Genomic DNA, 21,415 nt, shown 5'->3' with positions numbered 1-21,415 from the left:
TATTCATACTTATTTAAAAGAAAATCTCTCATTAAAGAGATCATCATCAATGATTTAGAAAAAATTTAAATAAATATTATCTTATAATCACTCTAAAAATTAATATATATATATATATATTAAAAACATCAATTTTGGGCAAATATACATATAGAAAAGGCTTAATATAAAAATAAGTACCTAAACTATATTTAAAATTGACTTTTGATGCCTAAACTATACTTAAAATTGTATCCAGAACTTGTTAAGCAAAATCTCGTAAAAACGGATTTAAACTATATGATATATATACATCGTCAGTGACCAAAAAAGATCTTTCGAACATATACTATACTTTATAATCACCCCAAAGAAGATTGAAACTAAAAAGGATGCGATAACAAAGCTTCCAAAACTAAACATATTGTAAATATAAAATTGGGATAATAAACATTCAGTCGAAGTGAATGTAATAAACAAAAGTACAACACAATTTCGTAAAATCTATTTGGCCATTTCACAGTTTCTCAGGATCTTGCTCGAAGCAAAACAATACCAAAAGTACACTTCACAATGAAATAAAGACATTACATCGAAACAGTGCGAGCCTTGTACATGCAGATGTATGCCATGTGCCAGTCACCTAACGCCCAAAAAATAATAGAAGTTATTACCAGATACGAAAACAATAGGGTCACAAACTATGCTCATCTTAATCATATACTACGACATGGTTACGACTTAAGAGTTCGAGTATGTGTACGACACAAGTAATTTTAATTTTTCGAAGTTTTTTTTCCATCTATTTCGAGAGTTATATCCCCATAACTTTGCCTGAACGTGCTGGACATGAGTGATTCAAAAACAATGAAGAATCTGAGCAACATGGTCCTAAAATACCACTGCCTGAACCCTATTGCCAGTGCCTATAGGGACATGAGTATGGGGATGTGACCCTCCCAAGACATCAACTACTTGGAGAAACTAGAAATAAATAAATGGCTAAACTACACGTTTAGTACCTAAACTATTAATTTAGTTCCGTTTTAGTAAACTTTACTTTTTTAAAAAACATGTCTAACGTTGAGTTTAGGTTTTAATTTGGTACCCACCGTTAAAAACTTAACGGCACCGATGACATGAAATTTACATTACAAGACGCGTGGAATATTTTGAAGCATCGAGGTGGAGTTCTAAGGGGTGGTTGATCATTGAAAGTGAGTAAGAATTGTGTGGAGTGGATAAAGAATTTGGATGTATGTCCGGGTAGTTATGCTACAATCTGTAAGGAATTAGCGGATAGAATCAGAAGCAAAGAGGGTATTCTCCGTTGGATAGCTAGACCAGCAAACTTAGAAGCAGATGCACTAGCTAAGGCAGGAATTGGATAATTGAGAGAATTTCTATCTAGGATTTGGGTGCTTTCTGTTGTAGGGGTTAAGATTTTTGGTTGGGATAAACAATCTGTTGTACTATTTTTTTTGGATAGGAATTGAAGGCCTCACTAAAAACCCCCTTCATGATGAGGAACTGAGTTCCTTTATCAAAGGAAGGAGGAAAAGAGTGCCTTATACTTCATTAATAAGATTTTTGGGTGCTTTCTGTTGTAGGGGTTAAGATTTTTGGTTGGGATAAACAATCTGTTGTACTATTTTTTTTGGATAGGAATTGAAGGCCTCACTAAAAACCCCCTTCATGATGAGGAACTCAATGAGTTCCTTTATCAAAGGAAGGAGGAAAAGAGTGCCTTATACTTCATTAATAAGATGCATAAGATTACAACATCAATAAAAGACCTTTGCATACAATCGTAATAACCCAAAATAAAATACCCCTAAACACTGTAATTAACCAATAACAGACTTAGCCAACCCATCAGCCTCAATATTGGCTGTCCTTGCAACCCATCTAATAATACCCTCGACTTCTTTAAGCTTAACTGCTATATCCCTGACAATACAGACAAAAAGATGGGGACACAAAGTTCCATTCTTAACCCACTCCACTACCAATTTACAGTCTGTTTCTATAATCAACCGTGGTCGGAAAACTTTCAGTGTAGCAGTCGACGGGCATGGTTATCGTATAGAGGGATCCCTCCGTTTGTGTGGTGCCATTCAACTTTCAAAAACATTGCAGAAAAATGGGGAGCTCTTATCTCCATTGACGTAGGAACCATTAATCCTGGCTCGTTTGATAGGGCCTGTTTTCAGATCATTACGAACCGCAAAGATTGATTGGAAGAATCCTGTGTTTTGAAAGTCGGGGAACAGTCTTTTACAGTATTTGTTTCTGAGTTTCAACCTTGCTTTAGCCCAGAATCCGTCTGGGTTGATTCGTCTGTGTTGGAAATGTCAGTTGCCTTCCCGTTGCCCATGAAGGGGGAGCTTTTTGGTGTCTCGCCGTTTAAGCCTTCCGAGTTGGTGGTAGATGCTGGAACGTTTTCTCGAGTTAATCTTGATTCCACTAATAATAAGAAGCTCAGCTAGAAACTCGAGCGTGTTTTGAAGGCACGCATACTGGTGGTGGAACGTGTGGTTCAGGTGCCCAGGAAGTAGGAAATGGTCCTTGTTCCGATGAGGTAAGGGCTGTGGAAGTTGTCCCCGACAGTCCGTTACGGGACAGCTACGCATGGGTCTGATTGCCAGATGAGCGGCACTTTTATTTCTTTGGAGGTAGCTAGGGGGCGCAAGTGGGGTCTAATGTGCATGGGCATAAGCTGTCGTTTTGTGATAACCCGACAAACTGTAATGGGGCAACTACGCTCGGTTCAATTGGCCAGAGGAGTGCAGATTTTAATATGTTGGAGGAAGCTAGTGGGTTACACGTGGGCTCAGGTTTGGAAGTGTGTGATGTTAGAGTTGATAGTGCAAATTCGAAAGATGTGCAGCACGTCTCTTCCCGTTAGTGGTAGGCGTTTGGCTCCAATTAGAAATGTTGGTTCACGGCAGACCAAGGTTATATTAAATAGTAATAGGTTCTTGGAGATCCCGAATGTTAGTTCGGTTAGTGGGACAGCTGTACAGGATCATGCCTGTCAAACTGGTGGCACTTTGCATGCCTTGGAGAGTGTTAGTAGGGCGCATGTTGGGTCTAAGGTTGTAATTAAAGATAACATGCAGCTGCCAGTTGTGCCGTCCTCGACCATACCTACAACCGAATTTAAGGTATTGGTGGTACACGAGGAAGTGCTTGCTGGTCAGGGGATGGGGCTATCGAAATCCGAGAAAGTGGTTGGGCGTCAGAAACAAAGAGCTTTGGAGGAGAGAAATGCTATATTTAGTTCTCTCCGAAATTTTCAAGAAAAATTCTCGACCCACCAAAGGAAGCCTCGTTAAAGTCAAAGCAAGAAGTCTCAGAGGAAGATGCATCGAGAGGGAGTTTTTTTCTGATCTTGAAGGCTCTAAAGTTGGAGGTTCGGATGGTCTATGTCGACAAGTCGAGCTAGAAGAGGCTGTTAGGCGGAAGAGGCAGTAAGGCGGAAGAAGATTCTTGTACTCTTCTTGTGGAAGTTCAGGGCTTTTTGTTTTTTATTTTGGATTTTATAGTTTGAGTCAGCTGTGATATTCGGCTTCTGCTTTAGTTGTTTTGTTTGTGTTGGTTTTCGGGCTTAGTTCAGGTGTAAAATCTGGTCAGTCATTTTTGTGACTGTTGTTCTAGCTTAGATGGATTTCGTTGTTAGTGTTGCTGTATAGGGTTCTTCTGGCTGTTTTGGGTTGTTTGTTTATGTTGGGGGAGGCGTTTCTGGTTGTATCTTATGTTTCTTATGGTTAATGAAATCTTAAGGCACTCTTTTCCTCCTTCCGCTGATTAAGGACCTTTTTGACAAGCTCCTTTAATCAAGAAGGAAGTTTTTAACGATGCCTTCAATTCCTATAAAAAAAATATAAAAGAGCCTAAAAAAAGGCCTTCCTCATCTCTTAGAATGCCCGCAACTCCACTGCTCTTCCAATCAGAACTTGTAGCTGCATCCACATTCAATTTAACCCAGCCCTTAGGAGGGGGGAACCAAGGGATGGAAGTGACAATCGTTTTGTTAAGGGGGAAACAAGAATCCCCAAGGGAAGGGTCACTGATAAGAGAATCCATAGAAACAACCGAGTCAACAAACTTAGCTAAGAACCAAGATGCAAGCCTTACTCTTGCTAGAAAGAATATGTTTGTATGGTCAAAAATCCCTCTTTCGAAGACTATCATTTCTAGCTTTCCAAACAGTCCAAATAACAACAGCAGGAATTAACTTCCAAATAGCAGAGTTAGGATTAAGTTCTTCCCAAGCTTGGAGGAACTTCGGCGCATTTTCATGAAGAACCAAACTAAGACTCCAATACTGCACAAATTTATTCCAAAGTGACCAAACGACAACACAAGAGAAAAATAAGTGTGAAGAAGATTCATCAACCAAATTACAAAGAGGACAAGACAAATCTGCAATACCCGTAACCCCTCTTTTAACCAGTTCAGTCCTCACTGGCAGCTTTTGAAGAACAACCTGCCACATAAAAAATTCAACTCTTGGTGGCACCAAACCTTTCCAATCTGTTGTACTATGCTTTTTGTAATGTTCTTTATATTTTAATAAAATCTGAGGTGCTCATTTCCCCCTTTAGCTTTTTACTGGAATAACCTTTGGTGTTCTATTAATTATGAAGGGGTTTTTAACGAGGCCTCCAATTCTTATAAAAAAGGGAAAATAATTCCACATCATCGTTTCCGCTAAGTTTTTTAACGACTGGTATCAAATTGAAACCTAAACGCTAGGTATGGGTTTGAAAAAAATTGAAGTTTAGGTACTAAAACGGAATAGAAGTGCTAGTTTAGGTACTAAACATGTAATTTACCCTAAATAAATATACACACACAAAACTAGACATACCTGTCTAAAACACACGAATCTAGCCCGAATAACATAGTGAAGTATAAATAGTAAAACATGATATGTATTGCCAATTCAAAACATTAGTGTTTGCTAATAAACAAGAACAAAGGAGCAACAGAAGAAGACGTTAAAATTACGTAAAAACTCAGGTTGAGATTTACCTCCTCCGGAGAGTTTAACAATGTCTTCCTCTCGCTGCGGGATAGGGTTATCATCATCAAACTCAATCCATTTCCCTGTGATTAGCAACAATTATTAGTTATTAAAACAATATATACATAAAATACTTGTCATAGAAACAGTCTAACAAATTATTCCCAATAACTGACCACTTTCTTGCTTGACCCATGCAACGTAATGCCCTGAATCAGCACTTCGACCCTTGTGGGTCAGCACGGCAACCAAATCATAAATCCCGGTTAAACATGTTTCCTTCTCGGAGGGAACCCCTGAAAAAACAAAGTGAAAAAATAATGTCAAAAGTGTTCGAGTATTCGGGAATATAACTGCATCTTCTCAGAACTATGGTGAACAATTAACTCTAATTTATTCAAGAGGTTTCCTTCAGCTACAAGTAATTGGAAAATTATCTAACATATCAGCTTAAAACAATCTGATGGTGAGAAACTTCTCTGTGAAATGGGCTTTTTATTCATCGGAATCTGGATATTCATTTACATGGACTGCATTCATTGCAACGACTTGATATAATGTATCTGGAGAATAAACTGCAAATAACTACTCATGTACTATGTAACTCGGACTCGAGTGTGAATGCTGTGTATGTATCCAAAAGGTTGTTCAACTTCTTCAAAATTTACCACGTATTTGGAGGGTAATATCTCCATACTACGGTCCAAAATTTTCGGATACAGGTATATCAAGAAAAACAAAGTCAACATAGCTCATGTAAACCAGTTTAGGGACAATGTCAACAAATTATGGTCATAGAGGTTTTTACCTTCTTGAGATATAGTCACATACGATACTCCACTTGCATTAGACGACCCCTGCATGCAAAACATAGAAAAATAATTTCAAACACAACTACTCTGGATAGTCATTCATGTTGGCAATTTCAGCCAAGTAGTCTAGTCACCTCTGCATCAGTCATCTTGACATCATCGTCTTTTGCGCCGGAGTTCTTATCATTAGCTTTCAAACCAAGTTTTCTACCTTCGTTGTCCCTCAAAATCTAAAAGTTGCATATAAAGAAACAGTTGCTCAATCCACTGCAAACTAAAATTTAGTTATTCACTGAAACAAGGTAAAAAAAATGGCTACCTGGCGAGGACCTTCCAATTGTTTGCGAAGTTCATCTGAACATAGATCATAAATATCCAACTCCAATGGATAATCAACTTTCTAAGAAAGGGAAACACATATCATGCAATACGATTAAAATCATTGTTCACAAAGAAAACAGAAGTCTCAATATTATATATTTATATGTGCCTTTACCAAGCAATATCCTGCTGATTAAAATAATAGTACATGTTTAAGAAAATCATGTATGCTAAATCAGAAAAAAGTTAGCCTACCCGCAATATCTTGGCCTTTTGATTTGACTCCCTCTTCCAGAAAAAACGTACAAATTGAATAGTCAGGTATCTTCACAATTAACCAAAAAAAAAAATCGATTAAAACATTCTTTGTTTCAAAAAGACGGATGATAATATTCAAGGTATAAAGAATCAAAATGCAAATGGAATCTAGATCAGTGAAGTGACATCGGAAAGAAATGTCACCAGATACTATAGCAGACTATAGTACAAAATATATGGAAAGCGATAACAAAGCTATGGGTTACCTTGGCAAGCCATTAATTCGGGACTCTTTCGAGTAAATAGCACTGCGTCCCAGGGCAGGAGAAGCCTTTTCCAATTCTGATTTCAAAGCCTAAATTCAGAACAATGTTAACAATCAATAAATTAAGCTACTAATCCAACTGACATAGTTTAAGGCAGTGTTTTGAAAACTGGATCGGACCGGCCGGTTCAACCAGTTCAACCGGGAACCGCTGCCTTGTCCGGTCCATTCTACCCCGGTTCAACCGGTTCTAGTGAACCGCAAGGAACAGTTCAAACCGGCTTTGAACAGCTCGAACCGGACCGGACCGTGAACCGGTCCAACCTAAATTTTTTTTATTTTTTATTAAATGTTTTTGGTATTTTTATTTAATTTTTTAAATAATTATGACGTCGTCCGGTTCTTACGACCGGTTGAACCAGTGAACCGGTAGCTAGCCGGTTCGCTGACCGGTCCGGTTCTGAAAACCATGGTTTAAGGGGAAACATAGCAGTGAATCAATAGAAGTGGGGCTGGAAAAACGAGTAAGATGAAACTTAAGAAAACTTAGGGTTACAAAAACTTTTAGTTGCTCAACAAAATAAGAAAAATAATATGGCTGTAAATATTTTACAGCTTATATATACCAGAGATACACAGTTTTAACGCTCATCCTAGATTTAAACCCTAAAGATATAATCCTAGCCCTAGATTGAAACCCTAAAGATATCTTATTATCTTATCCATCCATGATAAAATTATTAAAAGTTCCTGCATCATTCTCTTTGGCTTGGAAAATAAAATCCGGTAAGAACTTTAACCACTTCAGCATACATTTCTTGACTAGCTATCCTGCCTAACCATGTCACCAAAAATCTCTTACATCACTAAACCTAGCTTCTTTAACATTGACCACATCTTCCTCAACCTTGTTTTAGCCTTAGGAAGCAGCAGAATATTATATGAATTTTCAATATCATTTATCGTGATGTTACTTTCGGCAATATTTTTCACCAAAACAGTTTTTTGTTTCATAGGTGGAGCATGGTCAAGTTTATAGATAACTACACAAAGAAGTTCAAACAAATATTTATTGTTCGTATGCAAAGGAAAACATTCTGCATAAGCTAACTACACGAAGAAGTTTTTCCATGTAATTGGGAGATCCTCGAAGGGTCATTTCCCATAACATATCTGGATGGGTGTTGGACGCAAGTGTCAAGCATGGGTACTTCAACAAAAATGAAGAGTTCGAACAAAATAGGAACTAAGAACATTCTTCATTAGGATGTCAATGAAACTACAGAAGAATGAATGATAATAGACATTATCATAAATTTGTAATATGATGAAGAATGAATAATAATAGAAATTACCATAAATTTGTAATGTGATGTGCATGATAAAACTCTCAACAGGAAAAAAAAAGGTTAAAATAATTACAATATCTTAAATTTTGGTATTCAATGTTTTATTTATTAAAAAGAAAAATCAAAGCCTATTACAAGTCCAATCACAGCAGTAAGGGCACTGAACATGATAACTGCTCCAATATCATTTCCGTTTGGCCACAAAGTTGAAAGAATTTTTCAACGAAAAAAGCATCTCACAAATGACTGAAAACGGTTTAAAATAGAATGGCGATTGTACATAAATAAATAAATAACAATATATAGAATAGCAAAAGAAGGCAACGGATATAACCTACATGCTTTAGACCTTCGTGCAAGTGATTCACTTCATGTGAAATGTGGCATTTTAGTGAATAAACCGATTCTGTCTCAGAACTTTCTTCACCGCTCTCTTGGCAATGAATCCTAGCAATAAAACACAGGTTACATGATACAATAAGGGTATTTTATCAAGAACCAGAAAAAATATAAAAGCAAATTATACAATGCATTTCTAGGTAATACAAAAACTTGAGGCATATGGAACTGTGGACAAATCAGCCAAACATTGGGTAAATAACTTTCTTATAAGTGACATAAAACAAATAAAGAACACAAAATTCTTAATATTGCTTAAGCTTGGAAACTGCAACAACTACTTCAATGAAGGCGTGAAAGTGAAAGGGTGTTCTGGTTTTGCTTGTCTAGCGTAGTAGAAACTTGATACTCATCATCTTTTCCCCAGTTAGCAAAAGATGGCTTACTGTTACATGTAATTTTTTCCATGAACAGCACCAGCGGCATTTGACATTTTGAATAGTGGAAACAATGTAGGCAGCATGGAGAGAGTTAGAGAGAGAGAGAGAGAGAGTTTTCGAAATACAAGGGGGGAGATTCTTGGTCGGCTTTCGTTAATAATCTTAGTAGGAGAGTGTGTCGTAGTGCTTTATGGGATTGTTTTAGTCATTATGGAAAAGTCATTAGGGTGTTCATTCCATTTATTAACAACAGAGCGAATTATAAGGTTAGTACGTTTGCGTTTGTCCATTTCGCAAGCAAGGCGGATCTGTGCAATGCAGTGGAAAAGATGAACAATGTCACGATCGATGGAAGGAGGATTTCTGTGACAGTAGCGAAATATGAGAAACTTTCTGGGGTGAGGAAGCAGATCGAAGGAAGGGTTGAGGGTTCAAATAGCAATGACAAAGGAGGGACTATGCATGGAAGGTTGTCTTCTCCAGCTGATGGGGTAAGGAAGATGGAGATGTTGAATAGGTTCAATGATGGAAGGACCTATAAAGATACGGTGGATGGGGAGAGCAAAGATCCTGTGGGTGTTCAAGTGGGTAGACAGAAAAAAGGAGCTGGAAAATCCTATGGAAGTCTTTATTCCGGTGGAGGAGAGGGCCTGGTTGAAATCATCACTTACGGGTATATGTAAAGCAATTTTTGAAGTGGAGTTTTTGCAGAAAGCTCTAAGGAATGACGGCATCAATGCAAAGGTGGTTAAGTGGGGATTTGCAAAAAATGCTTGTTTGGTAATTTTCCAAACGGTGGTGGAGAGAAGGATGGTGATGGAAGTAAAATGGGAAGCTTTGTCCTTCTGGTTTGAAAGATTGGAACCTGTTTTGGATGAGGGAGTTATTCCCCTGCCTTATTGTGCGATCTCCATGGTTGGAGTTCCATTAAATTGCTGGTAGGTTCCTTTCTTTACTAGTTTGGCATCCAGATGGGGAAAGCTAGTGAAGATTCAAGATGAAACTGCTCATAGAGTGGACTGCAGAGTGGCACAAGATGCTTCTCAGGGTGGCCAGTCCATTTGATATTCCTGAACATATTATCATCAATTCGTTAGGGAGGAAGTTCTTGATTAAGATTAAGGTTGAATGTGCTGAAAATTATTTTCCTGAGTTATATCAGATATGGTTGAAGATGCTGTTTTAGAGGATCCATGGGAGGAGAGCTCCTCCGATTGGAGCAAAGGGGTTGTTCAGTTACAGCAGGATGAGCATGTGGGTACTCAGGAGGTGTCAGATTCCCAAAATAGGGTACAGGAATGGGTTCAAGGATCCCAGCAAGGCAAAAACAAAGTAATCGAGGGGGGTTTGAATTTTTGTTCAAGTTCAAATAAAGTTGTTTCGGTGGACTTGTGCAAGCGTGCGAATGCTGCAGGAGCTGTCTCCTTACTGCAGGAAAATTCTAAAAGCACTAAGGAAGAGAAAGAAAATGGGAAGCACATGGGGGATGTTCCCCATGAGTATGCTACTGTGGAATTTGATAATGGGCTTTGGGAAGGCCTGCCTAGACAAGTATTGGATGAGCAGAATAAAGAGAATGGCAGGAAATATTGTGGGGGTCATATTCCCACAGTAGATTATATTGAAGAGCAGTCTCGGGCCTCCCTTCAGTGTGGGCCTGTATCCGGTTCTTTGCAAATTACTAATGGAAAGAGTGAGGCTGGAAGTAAAGTGAGAAAAGGCTCATGTAATCAGGTTTATTCGAGGTCTAGGAGGGGGGAGCTAAGAGCTGTGTAGATGTTTTATTTATTCCAGGGAGCCTGCTGGAGGGGTGGAGGCTCTTGAGTGCTGGAATGTTAGCAAACTGTTGGGGGTTAAATTTAGAGGGGGAAAACAAAACTTTTTGGAAAAAACAGGTTCTTTGGTTAAGGAGAGAGAAGGAAACGGGAGTAATTAAGGGGTTTGGGATTGAAGGTTATTAAGTAAGATATAGATGTCTAATTGGAAAATTTTGTCTTGGAACATTCGAGGACTAGGTAGGAGGGTTAAAGCTAGAGCGGTAAGGAGGTGTGTTGAAGAAAAGAAGCCTTCAATAGTTTTTATCCAAGAATCGAAATTGGAATCAGTTAGTCTTTCATTATTGAGAAAATTGGGAGGCAAATTTCTGATTGGTTCGGCAGTATCTTCAGCTGAAGGTTCTGCTGGAGGCTTAATTACTTTGTGGAATGAAAATGATTGTGTTGTTCAGGAAGAGGTAATTCACAGCAGATTTTTGGCAGTAAGAGGAATTATTGAAGAGTCCTCTAGACCTTGTTGGTTTATCAATATGTATGTCCCGAGTGTGGATTCTGAAAAAGAGCTGTTTTTTGGGGAGTTGCTTTCATTCCTGGAAAATGCAGACTGCCCAGTGTCTTGGAGGGAATTTTAACACTTTTCTGTCACGGGAAGAGAAAGCTGGTGGTGAAGTTAATTTGGTCTCAATGAATGTTTTTAGGCATTTTGTGAACAGTGCTAATCTGGTTGATTTACCTTTGGCTGGAGGAAGATTTACATGGTGTAATAATAGGGATGTCCCAACTTATGTGAGATTGGATCGATTTCTTCTGGATCAGAATTTTCTGTCACTTTTTCCATTGATTTCCCAAAGTCTTCTACCAAGGTCTATTTCGGATCATTATTTGATTTTGCTGGAAAATAGGGGCTGGAATTGGGGTCCTAAACCTTTCAAGTTGTTCAACTATGTCATGGAGGAAGAAGAGTTTGGTAATATGATGGAGGCCGAACTACTCAAGTGCTGTAAAACAGACAAGAAAATTCCATTTTCCAACGTCCTAAAAGGGGTACATAAAGCTGTTAAGAGTTGGTCAAATAAGGGCTACTTAGAATTTCCTGGAAAAATTAGCAGTTTGGAAAAAGAAATTCAGAAGTTAGATATTGATTTGCAGCAAGACTTACCTGGGGTGTCTATGAAGCAACTAGTAGAGGCAAAAAAACAATTGTGGGACCTTTATAAAATTGAAGAGTCTATCTGGTTTCAAAAATCGGGAGTGAAGTGGAGTTTGGAAGGGGATAAGAATACAAGGTTTTTCCATCAATGTGGAGGAGGCAGAGGGAGGAGAATGGTATTAAGTCCCTCAAATTGGGGAGTGAAATCATCTCAGATCCTAGTAGGATAAAAGCATCAGTGGTGGATTTCTATAAGGATCTGTTCACGCAAAAAAATACTTTGGAGGCCGAAGAGTTGGACTTGGATTTTCTAAAACTTTCGACTGATCATAGTTTGGCTCTTGAAAAGCCATTTTCTGAAGAGGAAATATGGGATGTAATTGCCAATTCGGACAGCAACAAATCGCCTGGACCTGATGGGTTAAACTTAGGGTTTTTTAAGAAATTATGGCCTAGTTTGAAACAAGTAATGTTGTTGTTTTTTAAGGATTTTTATGAGGGGAAGGAATGGGATGAGGAGATTAATCACTCTTACATTTCTCTTATTCCTAAAAAGGTGAATCCGGAGGCATTAGAAGATTTTAGGCCTATTAGCCTTGTTGGGGGTTTTTATAAGATCCTATCTAAGGTTCTAGCAAGGAGGTTGAGCCTATGCATTAACGAAGTTATAAGTCCCTCCCAGTTTGCTTTTATCCCGAGGAGACACATTATGGACTGCTCTTTTATTGCAAATGAAAGTATTGACTACTGGAGGAAGAAAGGATTGAAGGGAGTTGTTTTCAAGGTGGATTTTAAGAGAGCTTATGATTCGGTGGATTGGGAGATTTTGATGAAATTAATGAGCAAAATGGGGTTTGGTGTTAGATGGTGCTCTTGGATTTATAAATGTGTGTCAACGGCTTCCATTTCAGTCCTAGTAAACGGGAATCCAACGAAGAGAATTAAACCTTCAAGAGGACTAAGGCAGGGCTGTTTGTTATCTCCGATGTTGTTTAATTTGGGAGGGGAGTTGTTACATTTATTGTTGGCAAAAGCAGTGGAAAAGGGGTTGTTTTCGTGTTTCGAGCTAGGTTCTCTTGATAGCTCTTTCAAGTTATCACATTTACAATTCGCGGATGATCTAATAATTTTCAGCAAGGCATCAATTCGTGATTTGTTGAATGTTAGAAGGGTTTTGTTGATTTTTGAATTGTTGGTGGGGTTGAAGCTAACTTAACTAAGAGCAGAATTTTTGGAGTGAACGTGGAGGACGAGGTTCTAGATGCTTGGGAAAAGGAAATTGGATGTTCTAAGGGTGCTTTTCCTTCAGTGTATCTCGGGTTACCGTTGGGGGCCAAGAGGATCTCTTTTGCTTTATGGGAACCTGTTGTGCAGAAATTTTACAGTGCATTATCTGGTTGGAAGGCTAAATCCCTATCGTTGGTGGGAAGGGTTGTTTTGGTGAAATCGGTTTTGTGCTCTCTCCCCATTTACTTCTTATCTATTTCTCGGATACCAATAAGTGTTTTCAACAAGCTAAACTCGATCATGGCAGCTTTTTTATGGGGAAGCTCGGCAGGAAAAAATAACATTCATTGGTTGAATTGGAAGTTGGTGTGTAAGCCAAAGAAATTGGGAGGTTTAGGTATTCTGATTTTTTTGATTTTGAACAGGGCTTTATTGGGGAAATGGGTTTGGAAATTTGCTTCGGAGAAGAGATCATGGTGGAAGATAGTGATGTGCAGTGTGAATAATTTAAACCCGAATTCTATGATGATTGGGAATAATTGCTCAGCCAGAGCTTCTTGGATATGGAAAGGTGTGGTTAATAATTTCTTTTCTTCTGACGATTTTGGGGATTGCTTAAGGAATAACATGTGTTTAAGAGCTGGTAATGGGGAATCAGTGCAGTTTTGGAATGATATATGGCTGGGTATGGTTTCTCTAAAGGAGATGTTTCAGAGACTTTTTGCTTTATCAAAAAATAAAATGGGAAAGGTGGCAGAATTCAGGTTGCACAGTATATCTGGTTGGGTTTGGGATATACAATTGAGAAGGAATTTGGTGGATTGGGAGGTTGAGCAATGGTTGCAGCTTATTTCCTTGTTAAACACCTCATCTCCTTCATTACTCGAGGAAGATTGTTGGATATGGCTAGGTAATGGAGAGGGTTGTTTTTCAGCTAAATCCTGCATCACAAAATTTTTCGATAAGGAGGGCATTAATGGAGAAGAGGGTTTTTGGGACAGGCACGTTTGGACAGGGGTGCACCTCCTCGTGTAGAAGCTTTTGTTTGGCAGGTTGCACATCAAAGAGTAGCAGTTAAAGAGGAGTTGTTGAAGAGAGGTGTCGTTGGGATTGATCATCCTTTATGTCCGATTTGTGGGAAGTGTGAGGAGTCAAATTCACATCTGTTTCTGCATTGTGAGGTGGTTTGGTTTCTGTGGTCCAGATTTTTGAGCGACTGGAACGTTTCATTTGTGGTTCCTAAGAATATGACGGATTTTTTTGATTTTGTGGGATGATTTAGTTTCGAGATCTAAAATTTGGAAATTCATTCCAAGGGCGGTTCTGTGGTCAGTTTGGAAATGCAGAAATGAGATTGTTTTTCAAAAAAAGGTGGATTCTGCTATGCTGTTCTTTCTTGCTAGATACGGAACTGCTACTTGGTTCGGGGTGAATTTTAAGGATGTTTATATTCCTTTCGATTCCCTAGTTGGGGATCTAAAACTGGCAGATTCAAATGGTAATCAGAAAAAAGGGTGTTCTACTCCTTCTAAGTGGGTACCTCCTCCACAAGGCTTCCTTAAACACAATGTTGATGGAGCAATGGCTAAGGGTTGGGACAAAGGTGGAATAGGTGGTTTGATTAGAGATGACAGGGGTTTGTTACTGGGTTCATTCTCAGAAAATATTGGAGGTGGTCCTCCAATTCTTGCAGAACTAATGGCGATCAAAAGAGGTTTGACTCTCATCGAAGAAGTAGGTTTCTCTCCAAGTCGGAAGATTGTTTTGGAAGTGGACTCCACCACAGCTCTGAAGTGGATTAAACATCCTGACCTCTATACCCCACTATTTCAGAACTTGGTTAGAGGTTTAGCATCTAAAGTGGAAGGACAGGGAATCATTTCAAGACATATATTGAGAGCCGCCAATTGGGAAGCGGATGAGTTAACAAAGGCTGGTATTGGTTGATCAAGTAGTATTCTGTTGAGGTTTTAGTGTTCTTGTGTTTGTCCAGATTTTTAGGTCCTGGTTTTACTGCTGCAGGTCGTTCTATATTTTTAAGTTTTATGTCGAGCTGTCTATGACTACGAATTGGTTGTACGTTATGTTTCAGGGTAATAAAATTCAGAGGTGCTCTTGTCCTCCTTCCGATGTCCTTCATGTTACTGATATAACATGAAGGATATGAAGGGGGTTTTAATGAGGCCTAACTTCTTTAAAAAAAAATAGTGGAAACAATCATTGAACAATTATAGAACATGGCATGGGGCATAAACAAACTGCCTAATTTGATAATATCAGCATTACATAATAATAATAATAAAAGACCATCAAGGCTGAAGATATCTACCTGCTTGCAAGTTCAATACCAAAAAGGTCCTTTACAGTATCAATACTTTCACTGTAAAAAGAAAAGAAAAGAAAAGAGAGAGAGATTAGTATCATTTTATTAGTATCATTTTTCTAAATAGATAAAAAATAATATTTGGTACACCGGTGGTGAAATTTTAAATTCAATTAAGAAACTGCCATGCATCCTTAACTAATACTTAAAGGAAATAAACATAAATATATGAGCTACATGCTAGTTCCTTAGCCTCGCTGGTAATGTTAAAAATATTCCACCGCCAGTGTACTAGATAGTAATCCATAGATCTATGCTTGTAAAACATTGCAATGCCAAGAGAACCATGCAAGGCAACAGTGCTCCAAACAAAAATCCCTAACTTTGATGAAAAGTTTGATAAAACAAAAAGTGACAACTTTAGTGAAGCTGTTTGAATTATCAAGAGCATCATGGACTTTCTCAAACTTAAGCCAGTATGTATTAACTTAGTATAAGTGATCGAAATGACAAAGAACAAGAAAACCACCTGGAACCCAGTGATCGAAGAGACTGTGAGAGGGTGTATAAAAGTTGGGTCCAACACTCTTCAGCATCCTGTCGAAAATTACAAATTACATATCAGCATATAAACAAATCTAGTACAGTAGAGTATTGTGTACAGTTGACCAAAAATAACCTGCTGCATGAAGACACCATTATGCAACTGGCCGAATTGAGGATACTTTTTACGTAATACCTGAAACAAAGATAGATAAAAATAATAAGTTTCCATACTTTTCAGACTAAGTGCCATATAACAACAAAAAACAGGAATAAGAGAATCTTTTAATGAACTTGAAGTGCAGTGCAACAATTCTGCTGATGGCGGCATAGAAAATATTTGCATGAATGTCCAGCAATAAATGATAAAGAGATTAAATCACCAAGGAAATTCAACAGAATCGGCACAAAATGTTAGTCAAGGTGCAATATTACACTGTTTTCATGAACTTAACCTTATGTAAATATCATTATTGAATATAAGTGAAAGCATCAACAGAAGTGTTTCACCTAAATAGCAGATATGTTTCTTCCACCTATCAGAGAAAAAATGGGGATTCTAATTATATATAAGGCAAAAGGAAACAAACCATCCAGAATTGCATTGGGGCAACTGGCTTCACACTTTTATCAAGTTCACCAAACAAATCACGAGTTGCAACAGTCAGCATATGAGAAGTCTGATCCACATCATTGTTTCTTCCAGAATGTGAATAACTGATCACAAATAAGACAGTACATTACGCCTACCTCATACAAAAAACATACAAATCTAGTGCCATATTCTCACATAATACATTGTTAGGTACAGAAAAAAAACTTACTTTACTAAAGAAGACTTCAACTCTGGAACAGAATGCAGGCATTGTACTGTGGAATTCATGTAGCAGGTATTTCCCAGATTAAATAACCCAGCACTATGACCCTAAAAGTACCCAAAAAAAAAGGTTAGAGTCTTCAGTTGCAAGGCTATGGAAAAGGAAAAAAAATAATACTAACACAAGATGAAGGTAAAATAATAGTGAACAAAAACATAGTCATTAGTAAAGTTATTGCAATCAAACCATAGCACCCAAAGGGGAGACACATTGCTAGCAATAAACTTCAGGTCAGATAATTGAAAGTCAGGCCAATCTAATATGAGAATAATAGCAGTTAGCGAATTTGTAACCATTTGTTAATAAAAGATAGGGAAATTCATTGATATTCTGTTAATATGAGGAAGAGCTGCTTTGGAGCTATATTTTCCAGGAATACAATAATTGTAAAGATGATAACAATGTGGACAATGATTTCATCTAAGTCTGAATATACATCCTGAACAGGCTCCAACATTAACTATACTTCTTTAACAAGTAGATGTCAACTAACAATTAGCACATATTTGTGTTCAACGGAATCAAAAGAAAGATACCAAACACAATGCACAAATCACAAGTATAGTATCAGATACAAGGTGGAATCACAATTGAATCAAATGGTATCTATGAGAATAAGACATATTACAATATGCCATTATATTCGTTATATAATCCCCAGTGCAAGAACATATTTTTAATTTGCAAGAGAAAAAGGAACATGGAATTAAATTGGCACTTACCAAAGATACCACTTGTTCTTCTTCTGGAAGATCTTCCATAAAAACAGGGCCCTTTTCTGGGGCCTTCACAACCTCATCAGCAGTTCCCATCATCATCAACTTTTGACCCTAGTCTTATCAAAAAAAAAAATCAACTTTTGACCCTAGCAAAAGCAATATGGCACAAGGCACGTCATTCTAATAAGAAAACACTCCATAAGCATGAGATGAAAGGGGAAAAGGGTAAGTGGTACCAATATTGCTCACCTGTTTCAGTCCAACTGTAGACCAATCATCATCATCCTACATTGTCAAAGGGTAAGGTTTAGAAATTCATGAATCTCACGCAAAATAAGAATGTTAGAAACCATAACTTGACAAATAGAGTATAAGCAAAACTAACCTTTGCAATAAATAAACAAAGCATTTTATACAGTAATTATGCAAGCTGTTTAAAAGGAAAAAGAAAAGCATCCAAGTACCTTCAACAAGCCACCTTTAACCATTATTTTCTGCCTTTCAGGAGGTACTCCGGTCAGATCATACAACTGGCACTTAAAAACATATGGAGCCTGACTGGTGTCAACTTCCACAGCCTTCAAGAGTTCCTTTTGCCATTTCACACTAACTACAATATTCAAAGATGATAATTAAGAGAAAAATAATTATAATATCAAATACAAACACCTTGACTAGTAGGATAAAAGGACACAATGGAACTGGTAAAACCTCAACAGTGATAATTGATTCCTTCTCTAACCACCAAGCAAACCCACGATATATAATTTGCAACCGAAAGCGTCAAAGTTAGAACTAGTTCAAAGTTTCACCTTTTCTCAAGTACCATCTATCTAAATACCCCCATACTATTCATAAAACTACCTATTTATACAGTTAAAAACACAGTCCTATGAGCAAAACTCGGTAGATAGAATTAAAGAATTAGATCTTTTCAAAAGTTTAGTGGATCTAACTTTTTTAACAAAATAGAGACGTCTTAATCAATTGGTTTAATTGAATACCCCATAACTCAATAATTTACTTCCATTAAACACACTTCAACATATGTATGTGTGTATGTTGAAGATTACGGCCCTAAAAAGTAAACGCTGAGATAACGGAAACCCATAATATGTTTTGCAATATCAGATAGTATAATCCAAACATACAACCAAAAACGACCAAAAATCATATAAAGGAACAAACATGGAACAATAGAACCGAATCCCCCCCTCCAAGAAAAAAAAGGGAGGGAAATCGGGATAAAAAAAAAGGAAGACCCGTCTCCAAAATTTCAATTTGAAGTCCATAAAAAATGTTCATAAAATAGTACTAAACCCGAATTGAAAACCCTTCATATGTAAATCTAAACGATGCATTAACTATGGGCAACAGCGTAAGCAATCAACAAAGGGCTTAGAGTAATGAACCTGTCAACATGATTGGATTACTATAGAGGACGACAGAGAAAAAAAAAGATGAATTTCCAAAGGGGGGTATAGTTTTTCTTTTCTTTTTGCTTGGTGAAAGGGAAAAGTATTTTATGTTTCGATGTTTTTATTTTATAGGGGAGCCGAATATGAACCCGGTTCCAGCTGGTTCGGGTTGGCTCGGTCAGTTGTGGATCTGGATCGGTGCTTTTTAACGGGTCGTGATTTTATGTTATTTTGACCTAATTCAAAATTTGGCCCTCAACATTATTCTTGAATACTTAAACTTTTGTTTTAGAAAGACGTATGAAAGATACAATATTTTATGAGTTAAAGTTATGTTAAGATTGATGTTTAGGTTACATACAACTTAAAAAAGATGTTGTGTCTTTCAAACGTTTTTTAAATATATCGGGTGATCTGATTATTTATCTTTATACATTATTCAATAATTTCTCCAACACCCTACGGACTATTCTTTTCTAAACTATTACCCTGTAAAATCGATTCACTTCAATATTTAGAACATATTTTGATATTGGTCATCGACTGTCGGTTGTTTTTTTTTAGTTTTTTTACTAAGAATAATTATGTCTTTGTAACGTGTTTATCTTTATCTTTATGACACGTTTATCTCTACCTTTGTGGCACATTTTACCGTGTCTTTTGGTAGTTTTTGGTCGTTTGGCCTTTATTTTTGTTTATTTTTTTTTCTTAGGGTTGGATATACGTTTTGCTATCGTTGATAGTTTTTTCACGTCGTTTGACTTTGATTTGTGATTTGTCAATGATATTTAAGTAGTTTCATCCCATTTTGTGGTTCGTTTGTCGATGCAATCAGATTTGTTCGTATCTTTATTTTGTTCGAGCATTGGTTAGGTTTTTCAACATTTTCCTTTTATGGTTCTTGTGTGTTCCAGGTGGCTAGTTTTTGTGCCAATATTTATAGGAAAAATGTCCTAATTATAATTTAGTTTACGCCTACGATTATGCTCGTAAATCTTCATTGTAAGGATATTTTCTATTTTTAATAAACTAGCGGCTTTTTATAAAAAAAAAGAAACAAATGAAAATAAAAATATTCAAGAGAAGATTTAAATGTATACACGAATCAAGTGATCTTAACGGTTATAAGGATAATTATTATTTTTAGAAGTATCGGGTTTGAGCACCAACGATTACAAGATATTTGATAAATAAATTATTAAGATTCAATTTAATAATTATTATAAAAAATATAGAAAAATATTAAATTTAATTTTAAAATATAGAATATTAAATTTATTTTTATTTTAACTATAACATTAACTATATTTTAATATATGTATGAGATGTATTTAAGATTAACAATAATGGTTTAGGTGTTCTCATACTTCCTAAATTGTCCAAGTTCGAGTCCTATTCTTAACGAGACTGTTTTCATTGTTTGAGATGACCTATAATATGTGACACATATTATACAAAAAAAAAAAGAATGATGTATTGTCATCCACGCCTTTACGGGGTTCTATCCGAGTTGGTGCCACGTAATACGCCTTCTATTATGCACGTTGAATTATTAGTATTCCATCATTATTCGAGCTTGAAAACTCGACTTTTAAACCCTCTCCCTCCCATATAAATAACAACACCTCTGAATGCAAACATACCATACCAAAATTACTTGTTTATTATCACTTCTATCAAATTCTTCTATCAAACTAAGCAAAATTTGTTATTGTTTTCATAAGGTAATTTTTTATTTTTTATTTAATTATTTGAACAAATTTTATTGTACTAATTATTTTGTAATATTTTTTGCGGTTGTAAAATTGGAAAGCGGGATCATACCTCGAGATATTTTGTCGATACGGTAACAATATGAAATTGTGTTATTTAAATTATTGTCAAATATTTTAAATTTTTTTGGATTAGTTTATATTTTAATTCATATACTATTTATTTAATTAGGCGTATTTCAACAGTTGTTTTTGCAAATATAAGACTCTCAATCTTTTAAATTCTCAAAATGATGCGTATTTCAACTATTATTTACTATGATAGAGAAATTCGCATAAAATCATTTTGTCATCACTCTTGAGGAGCTGATCACTAAAATTTCAAGGAAGGTTCTTGTTGGAAATACTAGAAGATTGTCCTCACTTCAGTATATATTTCCAACCGCAATATTTCCGTTAACTTATACAATGTTCGATCTCTCCAACGATGTTGATGTTGCTATGATGGTTGATTCTCATAATCAATATCCAGAATCAAAAATAGTGAACACAATTCAAAGCAAATGTTGGAAATTTATCGACAAAAGTTCGCGATGCTAATTGTTCAGAAATGACCGATCATACATCTCTAAAACATACATGTTTTTAATTAACACAAAGAACATCGACAATAATTACACGAGAACCTATAATAGGGGATTAACCTACTCCTATGTTCATAGATAAAATAAGGTTTGTGCAAATCCGCAACCGAACCGTACACTCACTGAAACAATGCACAACTAACAACCGCTTCAATACACGACCCCGTTCATTTTCCATTGCTAGAGGAAGCCACCAATGAATCTTGATCTTCAAGAACACATCACAATGCA

General features: G+C 36.7%; 1 protein-coding gene across 2 annotated transcripts; it reads right to left on the bottom strand.

The window, feature by feature from the left end:
• Positions 1 to 457: 457 nt before the first annotated feature.
• LOC120152500 (ubiquitin carboxyl-terminal hydrolase 6-like) lies at positions 458 to 18,909 on the bottom strand. Of its 2 annotated transcripts, XM_039164710.1 has the most exons (18): positions 18,823 to 18,909; positions 17,875 to 18,020; positions 17,660 to 17,695; positions 17,414 to 17,521; positions 16,638 to 16,738; positions 16,404 to 16,530; positions 15,950 to 16,009; positions 15,800 to 15,867; positions 15,277 to 15,327; positions 8,355 to 8,463; positions 6,669 to 6,757; positions 6,400 to 6,469; positions 6,143 to 6,223; positions 5,958 to 6,053; positions 5,820 to 5,868; positions 5,188 to 5,307; positions 5,020 to 5,094; positions 458 to 622 (listed from the first exon to the last, which is right to left on the bottom strand). In XM_039164710.1, exons 1-18 carry the CDS (start codon positions 18,830 to 18,832, stop codon positions 567 to 569), a joined length of 1,452 nt encoding a protein of 483 aa, XP_039020641.1. In that variant the 5' UTR covers positions 18,833 to 18,909; the 3' UTR covers positions 458 to 566. The 2 variants fall into 2 exon arrangements, with proteins under 2 accessions (XP_039020641.1, XP_039020642.1); XM_039164711.1 differs by lacking the exon at positions 18,823 to 18,909 and having other exon boundaries at positions 17,414 to 17,556; positions 17,875 to 17,978.
• Between the last annotated feature and the right edge of the window lie 2,506 nt (positions 18,910 to 21,415).

Source organism: Hibiscus syriacus, unplaced genomic scaffold (genome assembly GCF_006381635.1).
Source record: "Hibiscus syriacus cultivar Baekdansim isolate YM2019G1 unplaced genomic scaffold, ASM638163v2 tig00111092_pilon, whole genome shotgun sequence".
Classification (NCBI taxonomy): domain Eukaryota; kingdom Viridiplantae; phylum Streptophyta; class Magnoliopsida; order Malvales; family Malvaceae; genus Hibiscus; species Hibiscus syriacus.
The sequence above is the reverse complement of the archived record's forward strand: the minus strand, read 5'-3'. Positions and strand labels throughout refer to the sequence as shown.

Coding starts and splice junctions, on each gene's coding strand:
- LOC120152500 (XM_039164710.1), bottom strand. Junction 16,531..16,637: donor TTGAAGTCTTCTTTAGTAAA/GTAAGTTTTTTT, acceptor ATTTGTGATCAG/TTATTCACATTCTGGAAGAA. Junction 6,758..8,354: donor TGCACGAAGGTCTAAAGCAT/GTAGGTTATATC, acceptor TTCTGAATTTAG/GCTTTGAAATCAGAATTGGA.